General features: G+C 48.8%; 1 protein-coding gene across 4 annotated transcripts in view; it reads right to left on the bottom strand.

The window, feature by feature from the left end:
• The window catches only part of AGBL5 (AGBL carboxypeptidase 5), a 503,530-nt gene that overhangs the window by 262,311 nt on the left and 214,006 nt on the right, over positions 1-27,213 (bottom strand). For all 4 annotated transcript variants that reach the window (XM_086928124.1, XM_086928123.1, XM_086928126.1 and 1 more), the window contains exon 12: positions 6,034-6,230. In XM_086928124.1, coding sequence (XP_086784250.1) covers positions 6,034-6,230 — 197 coding nt within the window. The remainder of the gene's footprint in view (positions 1-6,033; positions 6,231-27,213) is intronic.

The raw sequence follows: 27,213 nt of genomic DNA, 5'->3' as shown, positions 1-27,213 counted from the left end.
TTTAGAAAGTTGACATTTTCCTGCCTCAAACCATAAGGCTTTCCAGCTTATGTGTAGCTGTCACCTGACCCCCTAATGGCTTCCCTGAGGTGAGATGTGTATTGCTTATAGACAGAGGACAAATGGCTTTTGGTGTGGAGAGGGGTCTCCTCCCTTAACCAGATGCCTGGGGGGCTGGGCCTAGCTCCTTCTCCACCTTCAAAGAATAACTACACTGTCACTGGAAAATAAAGCTCACACCTAGGCCTGCCTCCCTTTTGTCATTCTGGTCAGGCTGGCTCCGAGCACAGTAAAAGGGGAAGAATCGACCAGAACTGTTTAGGGGGTGGACAAAGGATTGCCCTCCAGCCACAGACTGGCACTGGTCATACAAGTAGACCCATAAACCTAACAAGAACACTCCTAGACCTGGGAGGAATCCAAAGGACTATCCTGCTGTCTGATGAGCCTGAAGGAAGACTTTACTTGCTTGCCTTCAACCCAAGACCCCAGAAGTGATTACAACGGTCAGTTGCCTGACCGGTTTGAGCTACAGTGATGAAACAAGCTTCCAGTGGGCTTCCTCCCTGCAACTGCCCAGATGACCAATTCCACTTGGACCTGCTTTGAACTCTACTGCTGACCTTTGTAGGTGAGAGTCCTAACACCCAAGTGATGACCTCCCAGATTCAGCTTGCCCTGCAGATGACTCATCGACAATCACTTTTTCTCAATATAAATTTCTAAGTCAGATGGTAAACTTTCTACTAGGACGAACGTGGCCCCAGTATTTGACGGCGATCTACTGCGGTTGGATTTAACGTTTGACTCGGTACAGCACGACCCCCTGCCCGTGGTTGTCTCTGTGTTTTTTGGGTGCTATTTTGAATTCAAACTTTAAAAATTCATATCTCCGGTTCTACCTATTGGATGTTTGCTGTTTTGCAGTCACTTTATTCATTGAGGGTTACTCTATTTTTCAAAATTGGTTTTGGAGTTTTCTTGTGCAGTGTTTTCCATGTATTACATGTTTAAGTACTGCATACAATCTACACATTGCCTTTAAGCTAAGCCTGGCTGCTTTGTGTCAGGGGATTGAACACCAGTGACTTTTGTGATTCACCTTGAGGAGGGCTGTGATTATTATTTTAGGTGGATTCTAACATCTACACTGGCCTACTTAAGTTTTTCACTTTTCAGCCCAGATTTTTAACCCGTTTCCCAAATGCATTATGGTCCTTGGAGTTTTCTGTCATCATACCGTTCCTAGATTATGCCCTCGTAGTTCTCTCTTCCACTAGCTTCATTACTGGATCCTACAGTCATTATGACCCATTTAGATCTGCATTCTGGACCTTTACTTCTTGGCTCTGATCCGTACTTTGTTCCTGGCTTCACAGTATGCAGTCTTGTGTGTCCTGGCTTTGCTCATCTTCCCCTTTCCAAGTCCCACTCAGCATTCCCTTCATTGGTGGTTTCCAAATTTCCTGCACTAGGTTTATTCCTTGCACCTGGACCTCTTTCTGCACCTACCTGTGCTCTATTCCTGAGTCTCCTCCTACTTTAGCCTGGTAAGCCCAGAGTACAATGGCACACAACTGACTTGGTTGTGGAGTATCCTTGTGCTGTGTTGTGTCCTTGCTTGCCTTTTGATTTGGTTTCCATCTCTTGCTATCCCATATCTCTGTTTCAGTGATAATCATTGTTCGTAGTCTGGTCTTCACTCTTCCTGATCTGTCCTGCTGCACACAAACTCCTTGCTTTGTATTCTGTGTATTCCAGTCCTGAATGAGTCCTTGATTTCAGTCCTACTTTTCCTTGAGCCCTGTTCCTGTGTTCGCTCCAACGGTCCCCATTGTCTTCTTGTGTGTTTATAATATAATCGTGATTGTCACTGCTACCAATGGTACCAGGTAAGGTTCCGAGGCTTGTGTCTCTAGCACAGAGAACCACATAGTGTTCTTTCTCTGTAGAAGCTGCAGAGTGCCTCACCGAACTCTGAGAATAATCATGCTCCTTTCTTTCTGTTATGATCTTGTAACCTCACAGAAAGATCACTATCAAAGGAACACTCGAACTATAACTTATGATAATTTGTCTAGCGTTTCCCTTGTAACCATTTGTTTTAGTGTTATCTTATAGTTTCTCTTTGCAAGCTGTTACCTGATCGCAACCTCTCCCAACCTGCTCCAGGCCTCTGCTTCCGTCCTTCCTTCTCAACTTCGAGCGATTTACTTATGTATGTTAACCCTTTCTCTGGAAATCCTTACCCTGCAGACAGTACATACCCCCTGTTATCCAGTGTTGTCCGAAACTCACCCCACTAGTCTCAAGACAGTATTATTCTCCGAAAGTCCCAGCCATGAAATCACAACAGTGGCTTTGCGGTAAAAGTCTAAATATCTGTTAAACGCAAAGACGCTCATCAGGCTCCCTTTTACGCTGAAAGCTTTCTAGCTGGCACTTATGTTACTATTTCAGATGGCCCGTGTTGTGGCAATGCTCAGCTACTGCCTGCCATCATGTACGCCTTTCAGACCACTGGATCTTTTCTTTGTAAATACCTTGTTTGGAATAGGTAAGACAGGTAATGTAATCGCATTTTGTATTTGTCTCCATAACCATAGTGCAACTGTGTTCATACTATGTATGAAGAGCCCAGCATTTCTAGTGTGAAACACATACCTACCCTTTACTCTGCAGGTAACAGAATAAGATTTAATGCAGGTTGATTCATTCTAATGCAGAGCATGTGTGCATGACTGGTGGTTATTAGTAAGGTGCAGGAGGGGGCACTGGCACTGGCACCAATCTACATTAAAGCAAGCGTAAATATTGTAAACTTCCAAACACAATATTTCTGGTGATTCTTTCTAGTCGCTTCATGGTATTAACGTAAGCATGTCTGGTCTGTCACATGCGAAACCCACTAAAGCTAGCTCTACGTCACGAGAGGCATTAATGAGAGAAATATTCAAACAAGCAAAAAAGGGGAACAATTGGTAAAAAACTACAACTTTTGAGGCAACATATTTGGGGTCAGTCGATGTAGACAATGCAAATGATGTAGACAAAGGAAATGAACAAAAAGATAGGGACAAAGGACATGTTAATGGATGTTCAAACATTTTATTTCCTTAAATGTCAATTTAGTAGCGGAATATTAAGTCAAAGATGGGAAAACAGCACTGCTGAGCATAACAGATGGGGCGTGCAAAACTATGGGAATGGGTCATCAGGAGGAAGATGCTAACAGGAAACAGAAACCAGGTGCTATGATACAGACTTCTGACAAACATTTTATGTATTACATATGAATTATAAACCAATATTTTCAATCACACTAAAAGCAGCTCAGACATTTAATATGAACACATTCAAGACTGCATCTCAATACATTCTAGCCAAAGGTGTGAACCTAACCACTTCCTAAACCCTTCACACTACTAGCCCTGTGGTGTATAAGTTTAGTATGTTAACAAGTATTTCCGAAGATGTATAATGGGGTTTAACATGTATACATTTGCAAACAGAAGCAACAATTGGTAAGGTCCATTTGTGATGGTGAACGCCTTGATATATTAAAATTGTTACTAAAAAATAAATATTTCCAGCAGCCTAAAATCATAAGAGTTTTCGACATAAGTCTGTGGTTAATGCCTCGTATCACAACCAATCTTTAAGTGCCCCGCCCTGACTGAAAAGTAAGCTACAAGAAAAGACACAAGAAAAGCAGATGGGAATAAAACACTATGCATACTAGAATGAATTGTCAATGAGAAACTGTCAGCAGTGCACTACTATACAAAAAGTCACAAGTTACTGGGGATGCAAGAGTCGGTGTGTGGTTTTAAACTTCTGAAAGTGTTACAAAACACATTTTTCTTTTAAGCCTAGAGCCACTTGTAGTTTGCTCTAAACAGGCTGCCTGCCATACAATTTTAAGATATCTATCTTTTAACACAAAATGTTACTGTGAGCTTTGCCTCATACACAGTATGGATTTTTTCTCTATGATGATTTTCAAGGCCCCTATCCAAAACAATGCAGTCAAAAAGTCATTCACTTCTCTAACATAAAAGCAATAGAACAGAGAAATAAAAAATTATCTTTGTTTCTCGCTTCTCTTACTTAAGAACACAAAAAAATAGTTAATAATCTGATACTTGGGCGAGTGATCTGCCACCTCCCCAGGGTCTCAGGAGTCCTTAAGCATGTGCTGACATGTTAGATGGAGATTAGACAAGATTTCTGCCAGAGGTTTTAGTATTCAGAAATGATTGTAGCCATCTACAGGTCGGCCCATGACTCTCACAGGGCTCTCGGGAAACAAGATAGGCAGTGCATAGCGAGTGACGCTCCAGCATTGTAGAATAGTATAGACAATACAAGCTTCTCAGCATGTAGACATGAAAGCTATGATGACAAAGACAGGGGGGGGTGCCCTCGGAGCTGGGATGGACGATTGGGGGAGAGCAAGAACCGCTACTGTCCTACACTGTGCCTCACCTGCTACTCAGCTCACCTTCCCCACAGGATATCATCTATTCATCTCACTGAAAAGCACTGCAACTGATATTGTAAAGCAGGAATTATCTGAGAGATGGATATCACGATTATTATGCAACATGCAATGTTTAGGATGCAATTTTATCTCCCACAGTTAGACTACTGTAATTACTGAGAATACTATCTGAAAAGTACACCGGTAAACTAGGACATCAGTCTTCCCATTTATTACAGACATGCTATGTTATGTTATTTATTTAGAAGCTTACTTCTTGAACTTTAAGTTTCTCGATAATAGATACCAAGTAGAAAACATGCCCTTGGATGCGTCAGCTCAGATCAGCAGTTAATGATAACTATTTTAGAAGATTTATGCTCGTATTTAGTATTTTTTTAGACTGGTGGCTACAATAGTTTCTTGTCACTGGTGAACTACTAGTGGTCTGAGCGTTATCTCTTGTCTTGACAGTAATTATTGAGGGGCATCAGCATTCTATATTGATCCAGGACACCATCTTTGTGCATCTCAAGCACTTTTAAGCTCCCTATCAGCCAGCACTAATGCTCTCACAGACTAGCTATAGAAATCCCTCACTTTTGCCCCAATAATGAACATATGAGGGGAAAAAACCCAAGTGTCGTCAAAAAAAGAATAACAAAATCTGATGGAATGTTTATTACGTAGCCCGTAACTGAGGGCCAAATTAAAATCCTACCCAAGGCTGAACATGCTCATGTAGATGCTTCTAGTCAGAAAAAAACTGCACCAAAGCAAATAAAAAAATAGAAAATGGCCCTCTGAATAATAAGGAAATATATTGAATCCAGAAATAAAAACCAGGAAAACATACACTCACACGAGACTTATCTAAACAAAACATTCAAAAACTAAGATCATTAACTTGTGAAATGTAAATTCAGTAACTATGGTGCTGTTTTTTGGTTGCAGCAAAAAGATATAAATTATATAATTTATTCTGAGGCGGTTGCATGTGGGTGGCAGAGTGCAAGATGGCAACGTCTCCCAGCATTGTGCACCTCATCTCCAAACACTATTGAATACAGTCCTTGCGCCAGATACATTAGGATAAATTTGAATATTCCATATCCAATGTTGAAAATATCCTCAAGTGGGAATTAACCGTCAATATTCGAGAAAGAAGGTACATGAGGAAAGTTAACCTGCTGGAGTCTCAAAACATCAGCAGAAGTCAATCTGGTCAACATGTGATCTTCATTTTCAGTCTCTGATCCGCAGATGCTCGATTCAAGGGTTTACTCAGCAAAGGTTCTAGTTACGATTCCTGATTTCATCTAATGTGCAGAACATACAGCCTTCACGTGGAGAATAGTTACTGCAGACAACTTCCTATCAACAGTATCCAATATTCTTTTTTCACAAGAAAAGCACATTTTATTTGGAAGATAAAAGAGGCACCCGGGTGCAGAAGTGGTATCTTCAGGGTCAGTTTTTATCACAGCAGTACCAAAAGTAACTAATAGAATCAAACATAGGTCGCCAGCAGGGCAGCAAGCTCGGCTTACCTCGCACAGGTGCCAGGACCTTGCTTTTCTGTGGACTGTGGCTCATGGACACAGAGCCAGAAGGCTTGTTACAGCTGAACGTGAAGCTGCCAGTTCCCTTAATCTGGGGAGAATTCTGCTGACTACTGCTGCTTGTGCCATTGCTATAACTCCGGGCCCTGCCCAGCGTGTTCTCAGAGCACAACACAGGAATAGCACTGAAAAAAGAAATCAAAAGAAAATCTTGTGAGTTTGTTAAAAGAAACTAAACGTCAACAAAACAAGAGCATTTTATGAACACCAACAGCTGTAACATTTGTGTTCTATGAGTAAGTGAGCTACTATGAAAATATAAAAGACATGTATACCAGCTAGCCAGCTGATTAAAGGTCTACTGTACATTCCGTTTCTACTTCCTGCCCTGCCACAGAGCTTCTAATCTTTCTACAATTTACTTTGGTTCCCGTCTCATTATTGTAATCTGGCTTCAGTCGGTCCAACAGTACACACAACTACATGTTGTTTTCATCCAGTTGTGTGTTGGTGGAGGGCATTTACTTCATGCAGTATGCATGAAAGAAGCCATTTGTGGGTCTATTTGTGGGTCCACTGCCATCCTTTTTCAGGGGTGGAGATCCCTCCACTCCAACCGTATACCACCAGGGACACTGTTTGACACAAACAAATTTGAAGGAGCCTTCTAGAGATTAAGTATTCAAAGAACATCAACGGGCCCCCGTGAGATCGTCATTACTGGGGAAGTTCGCCAAATAACCTCCAATTGTGAGAAACGCCATTCATAACAGTCGTCAAGCAATTTAGCACAATACAGGCACTGTTTTTGAGCGCATTATTCACCTGACAATTGTAGCATTAGTGCATTATTGCCAAGAAAGAGACATTCATAATTTATGAAGAGGTGATCTGAAGCTCTGAAAGAAGATCTACTTTCTAGGTAGAATTGGAAAGCTGTGGAAACATTTCCTGTGTATGTTATCTCTTCGGTTCATACCCACAAGATAGAAGGACCCGGATCCTGTTTGAACTCCCAGAGACAGGCATGGGTATTTATCCATGATGACTGATCACATTTTCCAGTGCAACAAACAAGAGAGTTACACTGAAAGTGTTCTTCCAAGCTCCATTTATGTCCATAAGAGAAAACTTCCAGATTTTGTTTTACGTATATGGCAACACATTCAGAAGTAGGTGTGCTCCTTGATGTTTCTGGGGGATAGATTTCTTGATTTCATGCTGCATAAACTCCAATTAAAAAATCTGAGACAAAAAGCCTCTTGTAGCCAGTTAAGAAAAACAAGAATATAATATCACTTTATGAACCACGAAAGGAATCAAACCGTCTGCTGCTCCAAAAAAGAGTTACAAAATCTAAGCTAGGTACTTTATCATCTTGTGGTACAATCCTTTCCAGCAGCACAAAATATCAATATTGGTTTAAGAGAGATTGAAATGTGCACAGGCTTGTTTTTTTCAGCAGCTGGCTCTCAAGATCAGCAATAGGAGACGGCAAAGAATAAACACCCTGCTGAGGCAAGATCTGAGCCGAGACAGCAGGTGCATGCCTTTCAAGGGAAGAACAGGCTCTAAACATGAAACCTATTTTTAGGTTTCGCCTAGCGGAAGCTGCGCTCTGCGCAGCTTTTCCGCGCAGGCGAAATCCTGTTGAGAACCGTAGGGTGCTTTGGTTCGGCCCTCGTCCTTGATTGGCTGGCTCCGTAAACGGAGCCTTGCCATTGGACGAGGGGCCTGTCCGTCAATGCCGGACCAGACACGGGGGCGTTCCCGACATTCTTTGGCTTTTGCCGACGTCACGGGACGCCGGGAACGCCCCCGTGTCTGGTCCGGCATTGCCGGCACCTCCCTTGCTCCCCCTCCCGCTTGTTTCCTGGTGTGGGAAATTAAACAAAGGTTTCTTTCTCGCGGAGGCGGGCGTGCTGTTTCAGGAAGTGACTCGCTTTCACTTCGCTCGCAGCGGCTCTTCGAGACTTCAGGAAAAGAAAGTTGGGCAGAGCTGCAAGCTGGTCCGGCTGCTTCCGAAGGCAGGACCATGGGGTAAGCTCACGCGCTTGGCGTGCCTCTTTCAGCCCTGCTGTTCCACATGGGCCCGTCTCTAATAGAGCATCGTGTCTCAAGTAGGCAAAGGCTTGCATTATACGTTCTTTGTCAGACCTAAGAACATTCGTAACCTAAGACCACTCGCTCTTGTTCCCTAGTTGTGAGGTACTTGGTGCAGCCGCGCGCGCCCCCGCCCCCTCCCGCCGTCCGTTCCTCTAGTGTCCTTTCCCGCCCCCCTCCCGCCCCCTCCCGCCGTCCGTTCCTCTCCCGCCTGTCACGTGGATAACTAGTTGGTGCAGCCGCGCGCGCCCTTTACTGCCCCTGAAAATCTGGCATCTTTATACAGAGAACTGCTGTGTTGCACGAGACGCAAGTGGATGGGTTTAAGCTACGGCAACAAATGACTGTCGGACCAAAGCCAAAACTGAACCCGCCTGCAGGATCCATCCGGTGATTGGTGGAGGTGTTTACGCACGCCTATTCTGCCGCCTTCTTTCCCCTGAAGCATGGATGCCTCCTGCACGCTGCACGGAACATGGCTTGCTGTTTACACCCAGCTCCGCCCCCTTCGGAGGCCAGCCCCTTGCTGTGTCCTGGTCCCGCTGTTGAATGAGCTGTGTCCGAGGTAGTTGAACAGCATTGGAAGGAGTGGAGCGGCGGTGGGTGCGAGAACCGCGGTGCGGGGTGAGTACCGCTGCTGCGGGTGGCGTCCCTCCAGTGGCGTCTGGTGTGCGGCTGCTGCTGAGAGTGCAGTGAAGGGCCTTTCATTGGAAGGAGTGGAGTGGCGGTGGGTGCGAGAACCGCGGTGCGGGGTGAGTACCGCTGCTGCGGGTGGCGTCCCTCCAGTGGCGTCTGGTGTGCGGCTGCTGCTGAGAGTGCAGTGAAGGGCCTTGTAGCAGCCTCGTGTTGTTGGTGTCACCGTCCCTATGCGCAGTGAAGGGCCTTGTAGCAGCCTCGTGTTGTTGGTGTCACCGTCCCTATGCGCAGTGAAGGGCCTTGTAGCAGCCTCGTGTTGTTGGTGTCACCGTCCCTATGCGCAGTGAAGGGCATTGTAGGTGCCTCGTGGTGTTGGTGTCACTGTCCCTGTGTGCAGTGAAGGGCAATGTAGGAGCCTCGTGGTGTTGGTGTCACTGTCCCTGTGTGCAGTGAAGGGCAATGTAGGAGCCTCGTGGTGTTGGTGTCACACTCTCTGTCTGCAGTCACAGACTGATACGCCCCCCTGCCACGGCGTCATCACTGCACTCTGGAAGTGCCGCAGTTGTGGCCTCTGCTTAGGTTAGTGCATTGTAGCAGAAGCCGCAGAGCAGGAACAATGCCAGGCCCCTTAAATGACCACCTCACTGAGGTACCCTGTTATTGAAAGACATGCGTCGCTGTATTATTAATCACTGGTTCCTATGATGCATTTGTCCAGAAGCCCTACGTCAAGTCACCGTGACTCAGAGGCCCATATATTATTTATGTGATGGTGGGCCCATGTTTTATGATCCAGGCATTCAACCGGCAACTTCTGCCCCCACACACTCACACTCACACTGTAACATAACCTCCCGTGCATTCACCCTGCACCGTATGCTCCAGCACACTGACCCTCCTTGTCTGCTCCCACACACCCACTCTGCACCGTCTACTCATACGTACTCAGCCTGCAGTGTATGCTCTCCTGCAATTAATGTGCACCATATGCTTTCACACACTCACTCTGCACCATCTGCTCCTGTGCACTGACCTGGCACTGTCTGTTCTTGTGCACTCACCCTGCACTATATGCGCCCACTCATCCTGCAGTCTATGCTCCCCTGCAAACAATGTGCACCATTCGTTTTCATGCACTCACTTTGCACCATCTGCTCCTGCGCACTCACCCTGCCTCGTTTGCTCCTGGCACTCACCCTTCATCGTCAGATCCCATGCACTCACCCTGCATAGTCTGCTCCTGACACTCACCCTTCATCGTCTAATCCCACCCACTCACCCTGCATAGTCTGCTCCTGACACTCACTTTTCATTGTCTGATCCCACCCACTCACCCTGCATAGTCTGATCCTGACACTCACTCTTCATTGTTGGATCCCACTCACTCGTTCTGAATTGTCTGCTCCCATGCACTCATCCTGAATTGTCTCTTCCCATGCACTCATCCTGAATTGTCTGCTCCCATGCACTCATCCTGAATCGTCTGCTTCTGACACTCACTCTGAAACATCTGCTTCTGACAGTCATCCTGCATCATCGTCTCCCGCCCATGCACTCACCTCACAACATCTGCTTTTGACAGGGATACTGCATCATCTGCTCCCGTGCACTCACCCCACAACATCTGCTTCTGACAATCATCCTGCTTCATCTGCTCCCGTGCACTCACCCCACAACATCTGCTTCTGACAGTCATCCTGCATCATCTGCTCCCGTGCACTCACGCCACAACATCTGCTTCTGACAGTCACCCTGCACCCTCTGCTGCCGCACACTAACCCTGCACCCTCTGCTGCCGCACACTCAGCCTGCATCCTCTGCTCCAATGCTCTCACCCTGCACTGAATGGGAACCTGCACTAACCCTAATTGGTACCACTTGGTACCACTGCACCAGCCACACTACTTCCCTACTGACCGTTCTCCACTTCAGCCCCGTCTAAATTACAATTCCTGCTTGTGACCCTTTTGCCTGCTTGTGCTTGTTTTCCTGACCCTGTTGCCTGCTTGTGCCTCCGTGTGCCCCTGTTGCCTGCTTGTGCCTCCGTGTGCCCCTGTCGCCTGTTTGTGCCTCAGTTTTCGTGCCCCTGTTGCCTGCTTGTGCGCCCCTGTTGCCTGCTTGTGCCTCCGTGTGCCCCTGTTGCCTGCTTGTGCCTCCGTGTGCCCCTGTCGCCTGCTTGTGCCTCAGTTTTCGTGCCCCTGTTGCCTGCTTGTGCGCCCCTGTTGCCTGCTTGTGCCTCCGTGTGCCCCTGTTGCCTGCTTGTGCCTCCGTGTGCCCTTGTTGCCTGCTTGTGCCCCTGTTGCCTGCTTGTGCCTCCGTGTGCCCCTGTTGCCTGCTTGTGCCTCAGTGTGCCCCTGTTGCCTGCTTGTGCGTCCGTGTGCCCCTGTTGCCTGCTTGTGCCTCAGTGTGCCCCTGTTGCCTGCTTGTGCCATGTGAGTGTGTGTGGAGGGCTCTGTGTGGCTGTGTGTGTGGGGAGGTTTGTGTGGCTGTGTGTGTGGGGAGCTTTGTGTGGCTGTGTGTGTGGGGAGCTTTGTGTGGCTGTGTGTGTGGGGAGCTTTGTGCGGCTGTGTGTGTGGGGAGCTTTGTGCGGCTGTGTGTGTGGGGAGCTTTGTGTGGCTGTGTGTGTGGGGGGGGCTCTGTGTGTGTCATTTGCGAGAGATAAAGCTAGTGGCATTGTAAATGACAATGCCATTTATTTATGTTAAAAAATACATAAATAAAAATAATGTCAAGAGCAATGCCAATAGCTCTAACTTTAACAAAGGCGAAACCATTGCATTGTAAATGCTTGTTTAAATGTGTGGTGCATTTGATTTCCTAGATGCCGAAGAATGAAGGAAACTGGAGGGAAGGAATAACAAACACCTGACCAGTCCAGGAGGACAGCACCCCCAGGGATGCCTGCACCACTATCAGCTGGGAGACAACCTTCAGGTACTGGAAGTTCGTTTGTGAGGTGAAAGATAGCCAGTGCTAGCCTGAAGCTTTCAGTGATCGTTAGCAACATGTGGCAACTGATTCGGACAAACTGTGGGGCGCGCCCCCCTGGGGGGCCGGGGCTTTGTTCCTAGGGGGACGCAAATTACTGTGTAACTACTTGTAAATGAAGATGGCCTGGAAGTGCGACTTTCTTGATTCATCACGTTTCCAGGCTGTCTTTATTTACATCCAGCAGGTAAATGTCATATAAAACATTGGCAACTGTTATTCTTCCTGCCAGGGTGGCGGGTTCAAAGATGTGGCTGAAAAGAAAAAGAACAGCATTTCCTGTAACTATTTGGTGGTTATTTCACATTTAGCCAGCTGCATATAAAATAATGCACATATCGTAAACGAAAAATAAATGCTACTTAAAGCAGTCCTTGGAAACGCTTTCTTTAATATCATCAAACCTCAATTCATTAATGCGATCACTACAGTTGTCTGTGAAACCAGTGAATCAGACAATTGAATCCTGCTTGCCATAGTGTGGAATCCGGACATTTGTATTTGCAATTCAGTGAAGTCCCAGCCTGTAACATACAGTACTGTGAATAAGCAAATCATTATTACATTTTTTATTATACACTGTATAAGCAAGGCTGCTGGAAATATGTGCTGGAAAGGATGAAATTATGTGGCAGGGTTGACTAAATTATGCGGGGGAAAAAAGCCAACACAAGTGGCTTAACACCGTACTTTTTGTGATCGTGTTTCTTCATTATTTTATCAACTTTACACATGCTGGCACTGTGTGGGCAGATGTTTCACCTCATTAATGCCAGATTAACACCCAAATTCAGCAATAAGCACCAGAAAGCGGACTGTCAACCTTTGCGATGAGTCTTTCACTGCGTGGCAACATGTGTTGTTGTCTTTTTAGTAACGGTAGATCCATTTGAGCTAGAAACAGATTTTTGTTTCTTAAAATCTATAGATTATGCAGCAGATGGTCAATTATGCGGCATGTGGATTTCAAATGGCCATCACTACAATAAGTGCAGCAGGGGCAGTGGCACCAGGGCAGTACATACAAATTGTGTCTGTGTTACTAGCATAATGGTAAATGGGAATTCTTTTTGCCTGGTAAGCATTAGGGTCCTATTACCCTTGCCGATCAGGGAACAGGTCCAAAGCAACAGGTGGCAAGATGTGTTATTTACTCACTTGTCTTTTCAACACAAAGGAGCAGACAACCTCCTCATGTCTAGGAGTGATGGGCCAGTGGAGAGAGTGCGCTTAGTAGTAGGTATCATTTGTACCACAGATGCAGTTGCTTGGGGGCCAGGGGTGTGATGCGTCAAATAAACCACAATTAGGTTTGTTTTACTGTCTTTTCTTGATTATGTTGGGACCCACTCTTGTTACCATTGTTTTGCAAGTGTTGCGTTGGGCCTCGGACCAATGGCCCAAGAGAAGGGAAAATGTAATCAGGGGAGACACATTAGCTTAGGCCTCAGAGAGATGACAGAGTGGGGAAAGGGACAAGATGGAGGCCCATTTGTAAGTCTTGCCTAGCGATGTGAGAGGGTCTATTTTTATCATGGGGTACTCCAGGACCGTTCTGCCCACACCTGAGGTATAAGACCCTTATCCTTGCCCTGCCAGCCTAATTTGTAGGCCTTTTGTTAAGTTGACCAAACTTCTGCACCCATCTTTACTGAACAACAGGCTCTGAGCTTGTCTGACCAAGAATCACAGCCAGCCTCTCTCAGCGAGGGCTCCTGCTCCAAACAAAAAGCCCCCACCCCACCCGTGTGCAAAGTTCACTGTGTCCCGGGTCAACATCCCCCGGTTCTTTTGACATATAGCAGACTCCATCCTGGGCCAGTACATGAGATTAGGGAAGTTGCCCACCACAGAAAAATCAGTTTACAATACACATTTTTCAGCTTGCCCTATGCAATTTACGACAAGCGCTTAGCCTGAGATATGAACTTTCACCTAGCTTATGTTATGTTATGTTAATTGGTGATTTATATAGCGCGCGGCTACTCGGGCAGAGTGTCCCGGGGCTGTACAGATCTGTAAAGAGAAGCAAAGCAGAGAACGAGCGCACTAGAGGCTGAAAAGCCAGGTCTTAAGGCTTTTCCTGAAGGACAGGAGATTATCAGCTTTTCTCAGAGAGAAAACACCACCAACTCATCCACGCAACCAAGAAAACTGCATTCAAGGAACGACTGGACAACAACGCACACAACAGCAGGAACTCTTCAACATCGTCAAAGAGCTCTCCAACCCCAATGCCGGAAACAACGACATCACCCCTTCGCAAGACCTCTGCATCTCCCTCACCTCCTACTTCCACAACAAGATCGCGGACATACACAACAGCTTCAGCACTCCACCGACGCACGCCACGACCGAACCACCGCCCCCCACCACCACCCTCCGCGCCTGGACCCCGATCAGCACCGAAGACACCGTCCGCACGATGAACTCCATCAACTCCGGATCTCCGACCGACCCCTGCCCTCACCACGTCTTCAACAAGGCCGACGCTGTCATCGCACCCCACCTGCAGGACATCGTCAACACCTCCTTCGACACCGCTACCTTCCCAGATAGAGCTGGAAGCACGCCGAACTCAGCGCTCTACTAAAGAAGCCATCAGCCGACCCCACCGACCTCAAGAACTACCGCCCCATCTCGCTGCTCCCGTTCCCTGCAAAAGTCATCGAGACGACCGTCAACAAGCAGCTGGCCGCCTTCCTCGAGACGAACGGATCCCTCGACCTCTCGCAGTCTGGCTTCCGAGCCAACCACAGCACCGAGACCGCCCTGATCGCAGCCACCGATGACATCCGAGCACTGCTTGACAACGGAGAAACAGCAGCCCTCATCCTCCTAGACCTCTCCGCGGCCTTGGACACTGTTTGCCACCGTACACTAGTGCAGCGACTCAGCAACGTCGGAATCCAGGAGAAGGCGCTGGAGTGGATCATCTCCTTCCTCGCCGGAAGGACACAGAGTCCGCCTCCCCCCGTTCAGATCTGAAGCCACCGAAGTCATCTGCGGCGTTCCTCAAGGCTCCTCACTCAGTCCAACCCTCTTCAACGTCTACATGAGCCCCCTCGCAGACATCGCACGCCAGCACAACCTCAACATCATCTCCTACGCCAACGACACCCAGCTGATTCTCTCCCTCACCAACGACCCCGCCACCGCCAGAGCCAACCTTCACGAAGGGATGAAAGAGGTAGCCGAATGGATGAAGAACAGCCGCCTGAAACTGAACTCGGACAAGACGGAAGTCCTCATCCTGGGATCCTCACCCTCCGCCTGGGACGACTCCTGGTGGCCCCCCCGCCCTAGGCAGCGCACCCAAACCAACCAGGGCTTCATCCTGGACTCCTCCCTCTCCATGACCAGACAAGTCAACGCCGTCTCCTCGTCGTGCTTCAACATCCTGCGCATGCTACGTAAGATCTTCCGGTGGATCCCCACCGAGACCAGGAAGACGGTCACCCAGGCCCTCGTCACCAGCCGTCTGGACTACGGCAACTCCCTCTACGCCGGAACCACCGCCAAACTCCAGAAGAGACTCCAGCGGATCCAGAATGCCTCAGCACGACTCATCCTGGACATCCCCCGTCGCTGCCACATCTCCGGACACCTGAGACTTGCACTGGCTCCCGGTCATCAAGAGAATCACCTTCCGACTCCTCACCCACGCACACAAAGCCCTACACAACCAAGGCCCAGGATACCTCAACAGCCGCCTCAACTTCTACGCTCCCAAACGCCAGCTCTGATCGACCGGCCACGCCCTCGCCACCGTCCCCCGCATCCGAAGAGCCACCACAGGGGGACGGTCCTTCTCCTACCTCGCCGCCAAGACATGGAACTCCCTCCCGACCCACCTCCGCCTGACCCAGGACCACCTCGCCTTCAGGAAACAACTCAAGACCTGGCTGTTCGAGCAGTAGCGGACCCCCTCCCCTTGCGCCTTGAGACCCTCTGGGTGAGTAGTGCGCTATATAAATGCCTTGATTGATTGATTGAGCTTATTCCAAAGCTGCGGGGCACAGGCTCTGTAGGAGCGACCTCCAATGCGTGAGTGCTTTACAGATGGAACGACAGCAAGAGCTTGAGTGGCTGAACGTAACGATCTGGTAGGATGGTAAAACTGATCGTGTTTCCTGAGGTAGACTGCACCAGTACCGTGCAAGGACTTAAAGGTCAAGGTCAGAGTCTTGAAGATGATACGTTTCCTTACCGGGAGCCAGTGGAGTGCCTCAAGGAGGGACGAGGTGTGAGATCTGCGGCTTAGGATGAAAATAGCCCTTGCGGCGGAATTTTGGACAGTCTGTAAGCGAGATAGGAGGTACTCTGGGAGACCCAAATAGAGCACATTGGCGTAGTCGAGCCTGGATCCAATCATTGCTTGTACAGTGATTCTCCTATGAGCCTGAGACAATAGAGGTAGGAATTTCCTGAGTGTACGTAGCAAGCCAAAACATTGGCCGACTAGGGCAAGGATCTGGGGTTTAAAGGCAAGACCATTGTCAAGTTTGACACCCAGATTCTTAGCGATCGCAGTGGGGGAGTTAGGAGGATGCATATCTGCCGGCCACCAGGATTTCCATTGGGTGTCAGCCAAAAAATATAATTTCAGACTTGTCTGAATTACATTTGAGCTGATTCAACTGAAACCAGGAGAAGACCACCTCTAAACAGCTTTTGATAGAGTCACCTGCGAAATCAGAGTTCTTATCGCAGGTAAAAAGCAGCTGCGTATCGTCCGCATAGGACACGATACGCGCGCCAAAGGTCTCCACTAGTTCAGCCAAGGGGGAGAGATAGACGTTAAATAAAGTGCCACAGTTAATGGAAAAGGCCCCACAAGTTCTAGAAAATGTGCGAACCATGCTATAAGTGACGTAGGTAGAAGTGGCGTGAGATGACGATACCATAGGCACTTCTCACAGCCTTAAAGAATATAAAAGGGGAGCCCACACAGTTCTCGTTGGACTACCCCACCCGTCTGTTAGTAGATGGCAGGCTGGTGTGGGTGCTTCCCAAGAGCTCTTGTTTTTTGTTTTAAGATACAATTTAACTTGCCAATATATTTGCTGAATATGCTACTTTGTCTCCAAATTGGTGCTTTTTAATTGAGAATTTAATGCCTATATTACACTTGCAAGGCTGTTTCCTTTTAGGTTCAAACGGGAGTATTGTCAGCATTTTAGATCAAATGTGTTATGCATTCTGAGAACATGTTCCTTGATTTAAATCATGTTTCTAATGTTGCATTTATAAATGTGTCCTTGAGGTTTTTAATCTGCACATGTTTTATTACATTGCATTAGCTGAAGCGTCTCTTTCTTCAATGGTTTCAATGCTTTCATTTAAAAGTGCCTACGGATCTGAATCTGATCTCTGGGAATGCAAGGTCATTATATTTTATATTTTGTATTTTAAATGCCTTATTCTTGAAGTTGCACCTTCTAAATACATCTGTTGAACCTTTTGTCTTGATTTCCATGACTCGCACATCTGTTTCCTTCATTTTAGAATTAGCCTTCCCGTGCACCCGCCTCAAATTAAGGTGCCCCTTTTGCTCCTAAATCACCCCCTCGATCATTCGGTCCCAAATACACCCGTGCCTCCTAAAAAACACTCCCTCAAACAGATGCAGCGCTTGCGCTGTTCGCCTTGGCAAGATCTATTGTTGTCGACTTGGGTTCGGAAGGGGGACAGGAAATGTGCACTTTCCCTAGCGCTCCAGGACAGCCAATGTGCACGCTCACGGCGTGTCTTCTCTGGCGATCTCAGACAGGCAATGTGCACGTACGGCTTGTGGCATTTGAACACAGCACGCGCATGGCACGCGTTCACTTTCCCTCCCTTGCGCACAGGAGATGGAGCGTGCCGAAGAGCACTTTCGTTTTACCTCCTTGCAGGAGCAGGTTGTGACAAGTAATGCCCACGCTTCTGCTTTGTAGCAAGGGATCGGTTCTTGCAGGTATAAATTCAAGCCTAACTACGAAATGTGAACTTCTTCAATCCCCCCCCACCCCTTGCTAAATTTTATGGGGAGGACTCTGACCCGCCTCTTATCTATGCAGCATTCCTTGTTACTATGTGTGAGTGTTTAATTTCCCTTGCTCCCCTACCCCACCCTGCATGTTCTAGCTCGCTAAAAGCATTCCGTATAGCCGCTTTTAAAAACCCCGTCCTTATCTCATCACCCGCACGCTCCTGGTTCGGCCCTTACCTCAGTTGGTGCTCCGTTGGCAGCCGGCAGCTCCACAATCTCCGCAGCCCACTCACAGCCGCCTCTGCCTCTTCCTTGTCTATAGCTTTTTGGCATGGTGGTGCAGCAGTCATCCCCTGCCAAGTCCCAGTTGGAGGCTAGGCTTCTCAGTCGCGTCGCATGACCACTCCGTGCCAGCCCTTGTGGCACTCACCTAATCTTGTGGTAATCTTGCTGCTGGACCCCAGGCCCTCAGGGTCTCAAGAGTGGCCTCCCACACGGGGCAAATGGATCAGGGTAGCCCTAGGTGATACGTGGTTGGCTAGCTGTGGCAAAATCAGATGGCCTGCAGCCAGCGCACACCTCACAGCTCTGTGGCCACTAACATCTTGCGATGTTGCCTTGTGGCCAATGATGTGCTGCTTTGGCCTATACGGGACACTAACCACCTCCGCTGGCGTCCTCCTATATGGTACAGGCACTTCTCACCAGGGGATGCAGCGCAGGATCTGTTGCCGAACTCCAGGCCCTTGCCTCTCTGAAACTATGCTCCCTTGTTAGGCAGGAGCATCGGGGCGACTGTAGGCGGACCGCGGCCTGCTCACTGTGTCCCCACCAGCTTGCGTCTGTCTGCACACTCTGATGCGGTTCACCCTTCCACCAAGGGGACCAGCCAACATCGCTTGAAGAGTTCGCTTTCAAGCACCCACAGTGCTTGAGAGGTACACTTTTGCATTCAAGCACCTCAGGACCCGGTTTATGCTCTGGGGAGGTTTGGCAGCCGACCCCAGACAGAACAGGCAGCGGAGGGAATTAGGGCACGTGTTATCCGTCCTCCCTCTTGGACAGACAAGTACAAACGTAAGAGACATTGAGTCTCTTCTGTACTGTGCCATGTTGTGTATGGAGGGCAATCACAATTCTTTGCTTAAATCGCCTCGGTCTTTTGGTCCATCACATCAATGGAGTGGACATCACAGAATGTAGCTTTGTGCAAAGCATCTGTGGTTGGTGGGTTTCTCCTCTGGGATCTCAAAAGATGTCCTGTTATGTTTGTGCTGGTGAAGGAGTGATCTTAGCATTTTTTTTCCTAAACACATTTTTATGTTTTTTTCCGCTACAACATATCAATTGTAATGCAAGCACATGCTATATTTCTGCAAAATCAAAGCATGACTTTATACTTTGTAGGCAATAACAGTATCTCCATCAACAACAGTTCACCATAGGGGTGGTTAGCTTCATTGTGGAAATGTGTTTGCCCTGCAATAAATACTCAGTTATAGGAAACACTGATAAAGGAAAATGCTACTTACCAGTATGCATCTGTTTTTGGAATGTAGAGCTGCATATCCACACACTAGTGTATAGATCGCATTCTGGTGGTGGGCCCGGATGATCACACTTTATTGTTGTCCTAGAAGAGTCTTTGTATGGTAGATGACTCCTCCTCTGGAGCATAGTGCGCATGAGCATCGACTCCATCTTCAGATTGCTTTTCGCCAATAGGGGAACTGATGGAGTTGTGTGAGAACAGAGAGATGTCCATGTATAGTGTACCTAATTAAGATATTACTGGAACAGATAACGGTAGCCGGGGAGGCGGGTGGGCGTGTGTGAATCTGCAGCCCTACATGCCAAGAACAGGTGCATACTGGTAAGTAGCATTTTCCGTTTGATGCATATGGGCTGCAGATCACACACTAGTGCATTGATTGCATAGCAGTTCTCTCCCTTAGCGGCGACCACCAGTCTGTTGCAGTAGTTTGAAATGGTGTTTTGAGTACAGCCTGGCCCGCACTAGCTTGTTCTTTTACTGTCAAATCTACAGAGTAATGCTTTGTGAATGTGTGCGGTGTAGACCATGAAGCTAGTTTGCAGATGTCTTCGAACTGAATATTTCCTAAAAATGCCACAGATGCCCCTAGTTTACGGGTGGAATGAGCCCTGGGGGGAATGGATAGAGTGTGTTTTGCCTTTTGGTAACAAATTTGAATGCATTTGACAATACACCTTGTAATCCCAGTTTTTGAAATGGGATTACCTTTATGTGGAGGAGAAAAGGACACAAACAACTGTTTTGTTTTACGAAATGGCTTTGTCCTATCAATATAGTAGAGTAGAGTAGAGCTCTTTTGACATCTAATGTATGGAGAGCTCTTTCAGCAACTGTCTGGGGTTGAGAGAAGAATACGGGCAACTCAATAGACTGATTGATATGGAACGGTGAAATGACTTTTGGAAGGAATTTGGGGTTTGTCTTTAGAACCACTTTGTTGTGATGGAGTTGTGAGAATGGTCCCTGAATTGTTAATGCCTGGATCTCACCTACTCTTATGAGTGAGGCGATAGCAATTAAAAAGGCATCTTTCCATGAAAGAAACTGTAGTTCACACTTATGCAAGGGTTCTAATGGAGGCCCCATAAGTCTAGTGAGAACAAGGTTTAGATTCCATACAGGGGCTGATGGTACCCTGGGAGGAATTATTATTTTGAGTCCTTCCATGAATGCTTTGATGGCAGGTACTCTGAATAATGACAGATGGTGTATGTTTTGAAGGTAAGCTGCTACAGCAGCAAGATGAAACCTGATTGAGGGGTATGCTAAACTACATCTTTGTAGATGGAGCAGGTAACATATGATGTTTTGGATGGAAACATCTAGTGGGTTAATGTTATTTGTTCAATACACAACAAACCTTTCCCACTTGGCTGCATAGCATGCCCTAGTGGTGAGACGCCTAGCTTCTTTTATAACATTCATGCAATCAGGCGGAAGATTGAGATATCAAAATTCTAAGACCTCAGGAGCCAAATCGCTAGGTTGAGCTGCAAGGGGTCTGGATGCATGATCTCTCCATGGTTCTGTGTTAGTAGGTGTGGAGAGAGTTTTAATTTTTGATGTGGTACTACTGAGAGCTCCAGTAGCGTGGTGTATCACGGTTGTCTTGCCCACGTTGGAGCAATGAGAATCAATGTGAGGGAGTGTTGCTGTAGCTTGCGCACCACTAACGGAATCAGTGGGAGAGGCGGAAAAGCATACCCAAATCTGTTTGACCAACTCATCCATATCGCATTGCCTTTGGACAATGGGTGTGGATACCTGGCGGCGAAGCTTGGGCATTTGGAGTTGAGGTGTGTGGCGAACAGATCTATGTCTGGTTGGCCCCATTTGTGAAAGAAAGGTTGAAGAACTTGAGGATGAAGTTCCCCACTCGTGTAACAGTTTTCTTTGACGACTTAACAGATCTGCAACTTGATTGTGAACTCCTGGTAGATGCTGTGCTAAGAGCAAGATTTTTTGAGAAATGGCCCACCTCCATATGCTCTGCGTCAGCCGGGAGAGCTGTGAGGAGTGTGTTCCTCCCTGTTTTTGGATGTAGTACATGGCTGTCATATTGTCTGTGCGGACTAATACAGACTTTCCTGACAGGTAATGTTGGAATGACTTTAAAGCTAGAAAAATAGCTAGCAACTCCAGATGGTTTATTTGGAGTGGCTTTTGTTGTGGTGTCCACGAGCCTTGTACTGTATGCTCTGCTAAATGAGCTCCCCATCCTGTAAGGGATGAGTCTGTGGTTAGCACCAATTGTGGAACTGGCTCTATGAACGGCCGGCCGGCCGGCCTCTGGAAATGTTTTTGGTGTTCCACCACTGCAGAGAATGATGTGTCCGGTCGTCCACCACCACCAGATCTGTTCACTGTTGTTGAGCCTGGTTCCACTGGCTTGCTAAGCACTCTTGCAAGGGGCACATTTGGAGTCTTGCGTGTGGCACTATGAAGATGCAAGATGCCATCATTCCAATTAATTGCATGAACACTCAAGCTGGTAGTGAGTGTTGCGGTTGAAATTTTTGTATAAGAGCTTGCATACTTTGTATCCTTGCTGGATTGGGGGATGCAAGTGCTTTGGAGGTATCTATTGTGGCACTTGGATACTGTTGGGACATGGATGGTTGGAGATGTGACTTGGATTGATTTATTGTGAAGCCTATCTTGTGTATCAGGTGGATGGTTTGATGCGTGTGCTGCACAAACTGATGGTATGACTGGGCTTTTATTAGCCAGTCGTCCGGTACGGGAAGATATGTATGTTGTTCCTTCTCGAGTGTGCTGCTACTACTGCGAGACACTGAGAAAACTCGAGGTGCTGTAGTCACACCAAAAGGAAGTACCTTGAACTGGTAATGTTGACAGCCCAGTACAAACCGAAGGTACTTTCTGTGAGCTTGGTGGATAAGAATGTGAAAGTAGTAGTCCTTGAGATCTAGGGTGGCAAGGAAGTCGCCTTGTTTTAACAGAGGAAGGACCTGCTGTAATGTGACCATATGGAAGTGGTCAGATTGTATGTAAAGATTTAGGGGTCTCAGGTCTAGTATAGGTCTGAGGGAGCCGTCCTTTTTGGGGATAAGAAAATATAAGTAATAAACACCTGTGTTTTGATGGTGTACTGGAACTGGTTCTATTGCATTCTTTTGCAGTAGAGAGGCAACTTCTTGGTTTAGGAGTGTGAGATGCTCCTGTGACATGGGACGCTGTCTGGGTGGTATTGTTGGAGGAGTGGAAGTGAGCTCCAGGCAATAACCTGACTGAACTATTTGTCTCACCCACCTGTCTGTGGTGATGGAGTTCCAGACAGGTAGGAACTGTTGTAATTTCCCCCTGACAGGAGTGGAATGGTCTAGGGGGAGGGGAGGGAAGTCACTGCTTAGGAGTGGAGGCATTGCGGTTGTTGTTACCTCTGCCTCTACCTTTAGTGTTGTTCCCTCTATATCCTCCTCTGTAATAACTCTATTGGGCGAGGTTTGGGTGGGTGCCTTGTAAGAAGAGGAGCTGTTGTCTGTTAGAAATGTTTTGGAGGCGCCCCTGTAAGAGGAGCGACGAAAGGACGCTCTGGGAGTTTGAATTTGCAAAGCTCCCATGGATTTTGCTGTGTTCGTATCTTTTTTAATTTTTTCGAGTGCATAATTAACTGGAGGACCATAAAGATGTTGCTGGTCAAAAGGTTGATTAAGGATGCTGGTTTGTACCTCTGGTTTGAAACCAGAGATGCGCAACCTGGCATGCCTACGTAACAGTACGCCTGTATTTTCTACTCTTGAGGCTGTATCATCAGTATTTAAAGCAAAACGGATTGAGGTATTAGTAATGACCTTACCTTCCTGCATTAAGTCAAAAGCCCTGGTCTTATATTTGTCAGGCAAATGTTGCATAAGGGTTTCAAGCTCATCGTAGTGAGCTCGGTCATATCTTGCTAATAGGGCTTGAGTGTTAGCAATTCTCCAAACTTGGCTGCTTGCGAGATGGTGCGTTTGTCTGAAGGGGGGCGTGGCTTGGACGCCGATCGGGATGGCGGCGTGAGCTTGCAGCTCCGCGCGGAGTCCCGCTAATTCTCCTGATTCCTGCACCCGGAGCGACCCCTGGTCGGTAATCCTGGCCTACGAAGTGTTGGGGAGCCACTGGGCAGCGGTGGAAAGCGACTGGAGGTCCGCTGGCCCCGGGGAGACCTCGACGAACGACGGCCGAGGTGTTGCTGAGAGTGCGAAGAAAATGGCGGCGGAGCGGGCCGACGGCTCCGGACAGCGACACTGAGCGGTCTTGGCGCCGACTGGCGGGGGGGCCCGCTGCTGTGAGATCGGCGTTGTGGGGGCTGTGGCTACGGTCCTAAGGGCTGGGGGGCCTGGAACCCGGTGCTGATCGGACATTGGGGACGATTGCTCGCCTCTGTCCCTCCTCCCTCCCTCCCTCCCCCCGGACCTGGAGGGGACAAGGCGGACAGTGCTGGCCCATTTGATCCTTGGAGTTGCGGGCATAGTGGTGGCACTCGATCCTGTACATTACTGAGGCCTCCCCCGCCGATGTTGGACCAGGAGCAGAGACTGCATCGGCGCTTGGATGCCATACTGGACGCTATCACCTCGACTGAGGAGGCATTGCAGCAGGACATCGCACAGGTCGCCACGGGGCTGGGGCTCTTGCGAGCGGATCATGCAAAGCTGGCGGATAAGGTCAAGGACCATGAGCAACTCTTATTGGACCTGAAACCGTCGGTGGTGACCGCGGAACATAGGATAACGGACATCCTGACCCGGTTGGATACGCTGGAACGACGAGCGGAGGATGGCGAAAGCCGCAATAGGCGGAACAACGTACGGGTCGTAGGCCTGCCGGAACGAATTGAAGGGGAGGATGCGGTGGCCTACATGGAGGAGTGGTTCCGAACTGTGGTGGCACCGGAGGGACTTACTCCTTTCTTTACTCTGGAACGGGCCCACAGGGTGCCGGCTCGCCCACCAGCGCTTGGCCGCCCTCCCCGACCGATGGTGGCCATTATAAGGACCGGGACCTCCTAATCCAGAGAGCTCGGGCATCGGGCCCGTATGAGGTGGAGAACAGCAGGGTTACGATCTTTCCGGACTACACTCAGGCGGTCCAGAAGAATAGGGCATCGTTTCTGGCGGTGAAAAAAGAACTGAGAGAGGAGGGCATCCAGTACTCCTTGCTCTTCCCGGCCAAGCTGCGGGTCATCCTGGATGAGACCACGCACTTCTTTCTGACCCCGGACGAAGCATGGCAGTGGCTGGAATCGTACAGGGCTGGGACGGATAGGTCTCACAAAAGTAGGCGAGATCGGCCTAAACCACCTCAGGTCAGACAATCACAACGGATCCGATCCCGCAATAGGCGCCAGCGGGAGAAACGGGAGGCCCAAATGGCTGCGGACAAGAGAGACGCGCTTGCAGCGACGGCGGCCATTACGAGATCGCAGTCGGAAAGTGAACTGGCAGAGACGGACTCTGGCGACGAAGGCGGCAGGACCGGAGAGGAACTTTCGGAGGCGGAGAGTTCAAAGGGGCCGGTGGTCACCCCCCAGACATCCGACGGGATTTTTCATGGCTGATTCTTCATTGGGACTTGGACACAGTTCTTGGTAGGGTGGTATCCTGTTGGAGCTGGGTGGGTCGCCGGGTAGGGTGCCGCGTTGGCATGATGGGATGGAGAGCGCGGGGCGCGGGCTCCGCTTGCTGGGGTCGGCGATAACTCACCCCCCCAGGGCCCTTAAGGCCTTCTGTGGTGGCGACCACAGGTTAGTCGGATGTGTGTTTGGTTTGAGGTTTGGATTGGGGCTGACACTGGGTTTGTGGGCTCTGTCCTGGGGAGTGGGGTTCGGGGTGTTTTCTTTTCTAACGTTTGTTTTGGGGGGGGCAACTGCTATGGTGTGGGCACGGACTGGCTACGTTTGACTTGGATTGTTCACTGCTGGTATGGGGACGTTACCTAATTTAAAACGCCCGACGTGGTATGTCCGAGGGCTGCGAACTATGGTCAAGCGCCACAAAGTACATGAGTATCTGGTGAGACGGGGGGTTCAGGTTGCCATGTTGCAGGAGACTCATTTGACGAACAAGGAATGTACCGCACTACAAAAGAGGTGGCGGGGCCAGGTGTTTGGCACCACTTACTCAGCGTTTGCCAGAGGGGTACTGATATGGGTGAGGGCGGGGATACCGTTTCAGGTACTGAATCAAGTGGTGGATCCTGAGGGCAGGTTTGTGGCGGTGGAGGGGCGGTTATATGGTCGGGATGTGGTTCTCTGCTGTGTGTATGCTCCAAATGTTGATCAGGCCCGATTTTTCGATGGCCTATCCGGGTCTTTTGCCTCTTTCCTAGCGGGCCCGGTGATACTGGGGGGGGATTTTAATTCGATTACGGATGTGGTCTTAGACAGGTCTCACCCTCCCCTTGTTGACTCCCCGGTACGCAAGTTAGCCATGCATAGGAAGGATTGGCAGGATAGGTGGGGGCTGATGGATGTATGGCGGGAACAACACAGGGATGTTAGGGACTATTCCTTTTTCTCAGCCCTCCATGTGAGAATTGACTCGGTGCTCTGTGGCGGGTCCCTGGCCCCACTGATCTCCCATACGGAGTATTTGGCCAGAACCATATCGGACCATAATCCTCTGTTGGTACATGTCCAATGGCAGCGGGAGCGTTCCGCGATTCCAACATGGCGGCTCTGGCCCGACACGTTGGAGGACTCAGTGTTCAGTGAAGCGGTCCAGCAGGGCATCGATCATTATTTCAGTGAGAATGAGGGTACTGCTACATGTAGGTCCACTGAGTGGGATGCGATGAAAGTGGTGGTGAGAGGGGTATGCCTGGGTAGGTTTTCGAATGCTTGTACGTCTGTGTTGAATGCACTTGCCAGTGCGGAGGAGAAACTGAGAGACCTGGAGCGGCGCAGGCCGGCCCGACCGGACTTGCAGGCCCGGTTGCTGGAGGCGAAGGAGGTGGTAGCTACCGAAACGGAACGGTTGCGGAGCTATGACTATAGACAATACGCCATTAGAGCGCATGCTGATAGGGATAAGGTGGGCACGCTCCTGGCCAGACTGGCTAATCCTGAACTTAGGGGCTGTCCGGTCCTTAGCATCAATAACGCACTGGGGGAAACGGTGTATTCTCAAGCGGCGGTGCTGGAGTGCTTTCGAGTGTATTATGAGGAATTGTACCAGAGTCAGTTGGGAGTGGAAGCCCACGAAATCGCAGTGTACCTAGAAGCGAGGCAGCTTCTGGTCCTTAATGATGATGACGCGAAAGATTTAGGCGGGCCGATCACGCTGGCTGAAATAAGGGCGGCCATTAAGCATATGGCGCGGAATAAAACGCCCGGGGTGGATGGATTGCCGATAGAGTTCTACCAGAAGTTTGTAGATAGTTTGGCACCCAGACTGCTGGTGGTGTACACGGAGGCTTACAGGTCAGGGGGTTTGCCCGGATCCATGAGGGAAGCATTGATAGTGCCGCTGCTAAAACCCGGCAGGGATGAGACGGATGTGAGGTCCTATCGACCGTTGTCCATGCTGACGGTGGACTACAAGATATTGAGCCGGATCTTGGCCACCAGGTTGGCCCCACATACGACTGGCCTGGTACATAGGGATCTGGCGGGGTTTATCCCCACGAGGAGCACGGCATTAAATATTCGTCGCCTGGTTGGGATAATGGATGCTGCAATGGATGGGAACGGTGCCCAGGCGGTGCTGTCAGTGGACATTGAGAAAGCTTTCGATAGTTTGGAATGGGTCTTTCTGGATGGAGTGCTAGCGAGGTTTGGTATTGGCGAAGGGTTCCGCAGGTGGACGAAGGTGCTGTATTCTTCAGCAACGATTTACAAAAGGGGGTGGTGATGAACAGAGTGTCTGAATTGAGCAGACCACTCTTACCCAGTCCAAAGATCAGGGCT

The sequence above is a fragment of the Lissotriton vulgaris genome, chromosome 6 (assembly GCF_964263255.1).
Source record: "Lissotriton vulgaris chromosome 6, aLisVul1.2, whole genome shotgun sequence".
In the NCBI taxonomy this organism is placed as follows: Eukaryota; Metazoa; Chordata; class Amphibia; order Caudata; family Salamandridae; genus Lissotriton; species Lissotriton vulgaris.
The sequence above is the reverse complement of the archived record's forward strand: the minus strand, read 5'-3'. Positions and strand labels throughout refer to the sequence as shown.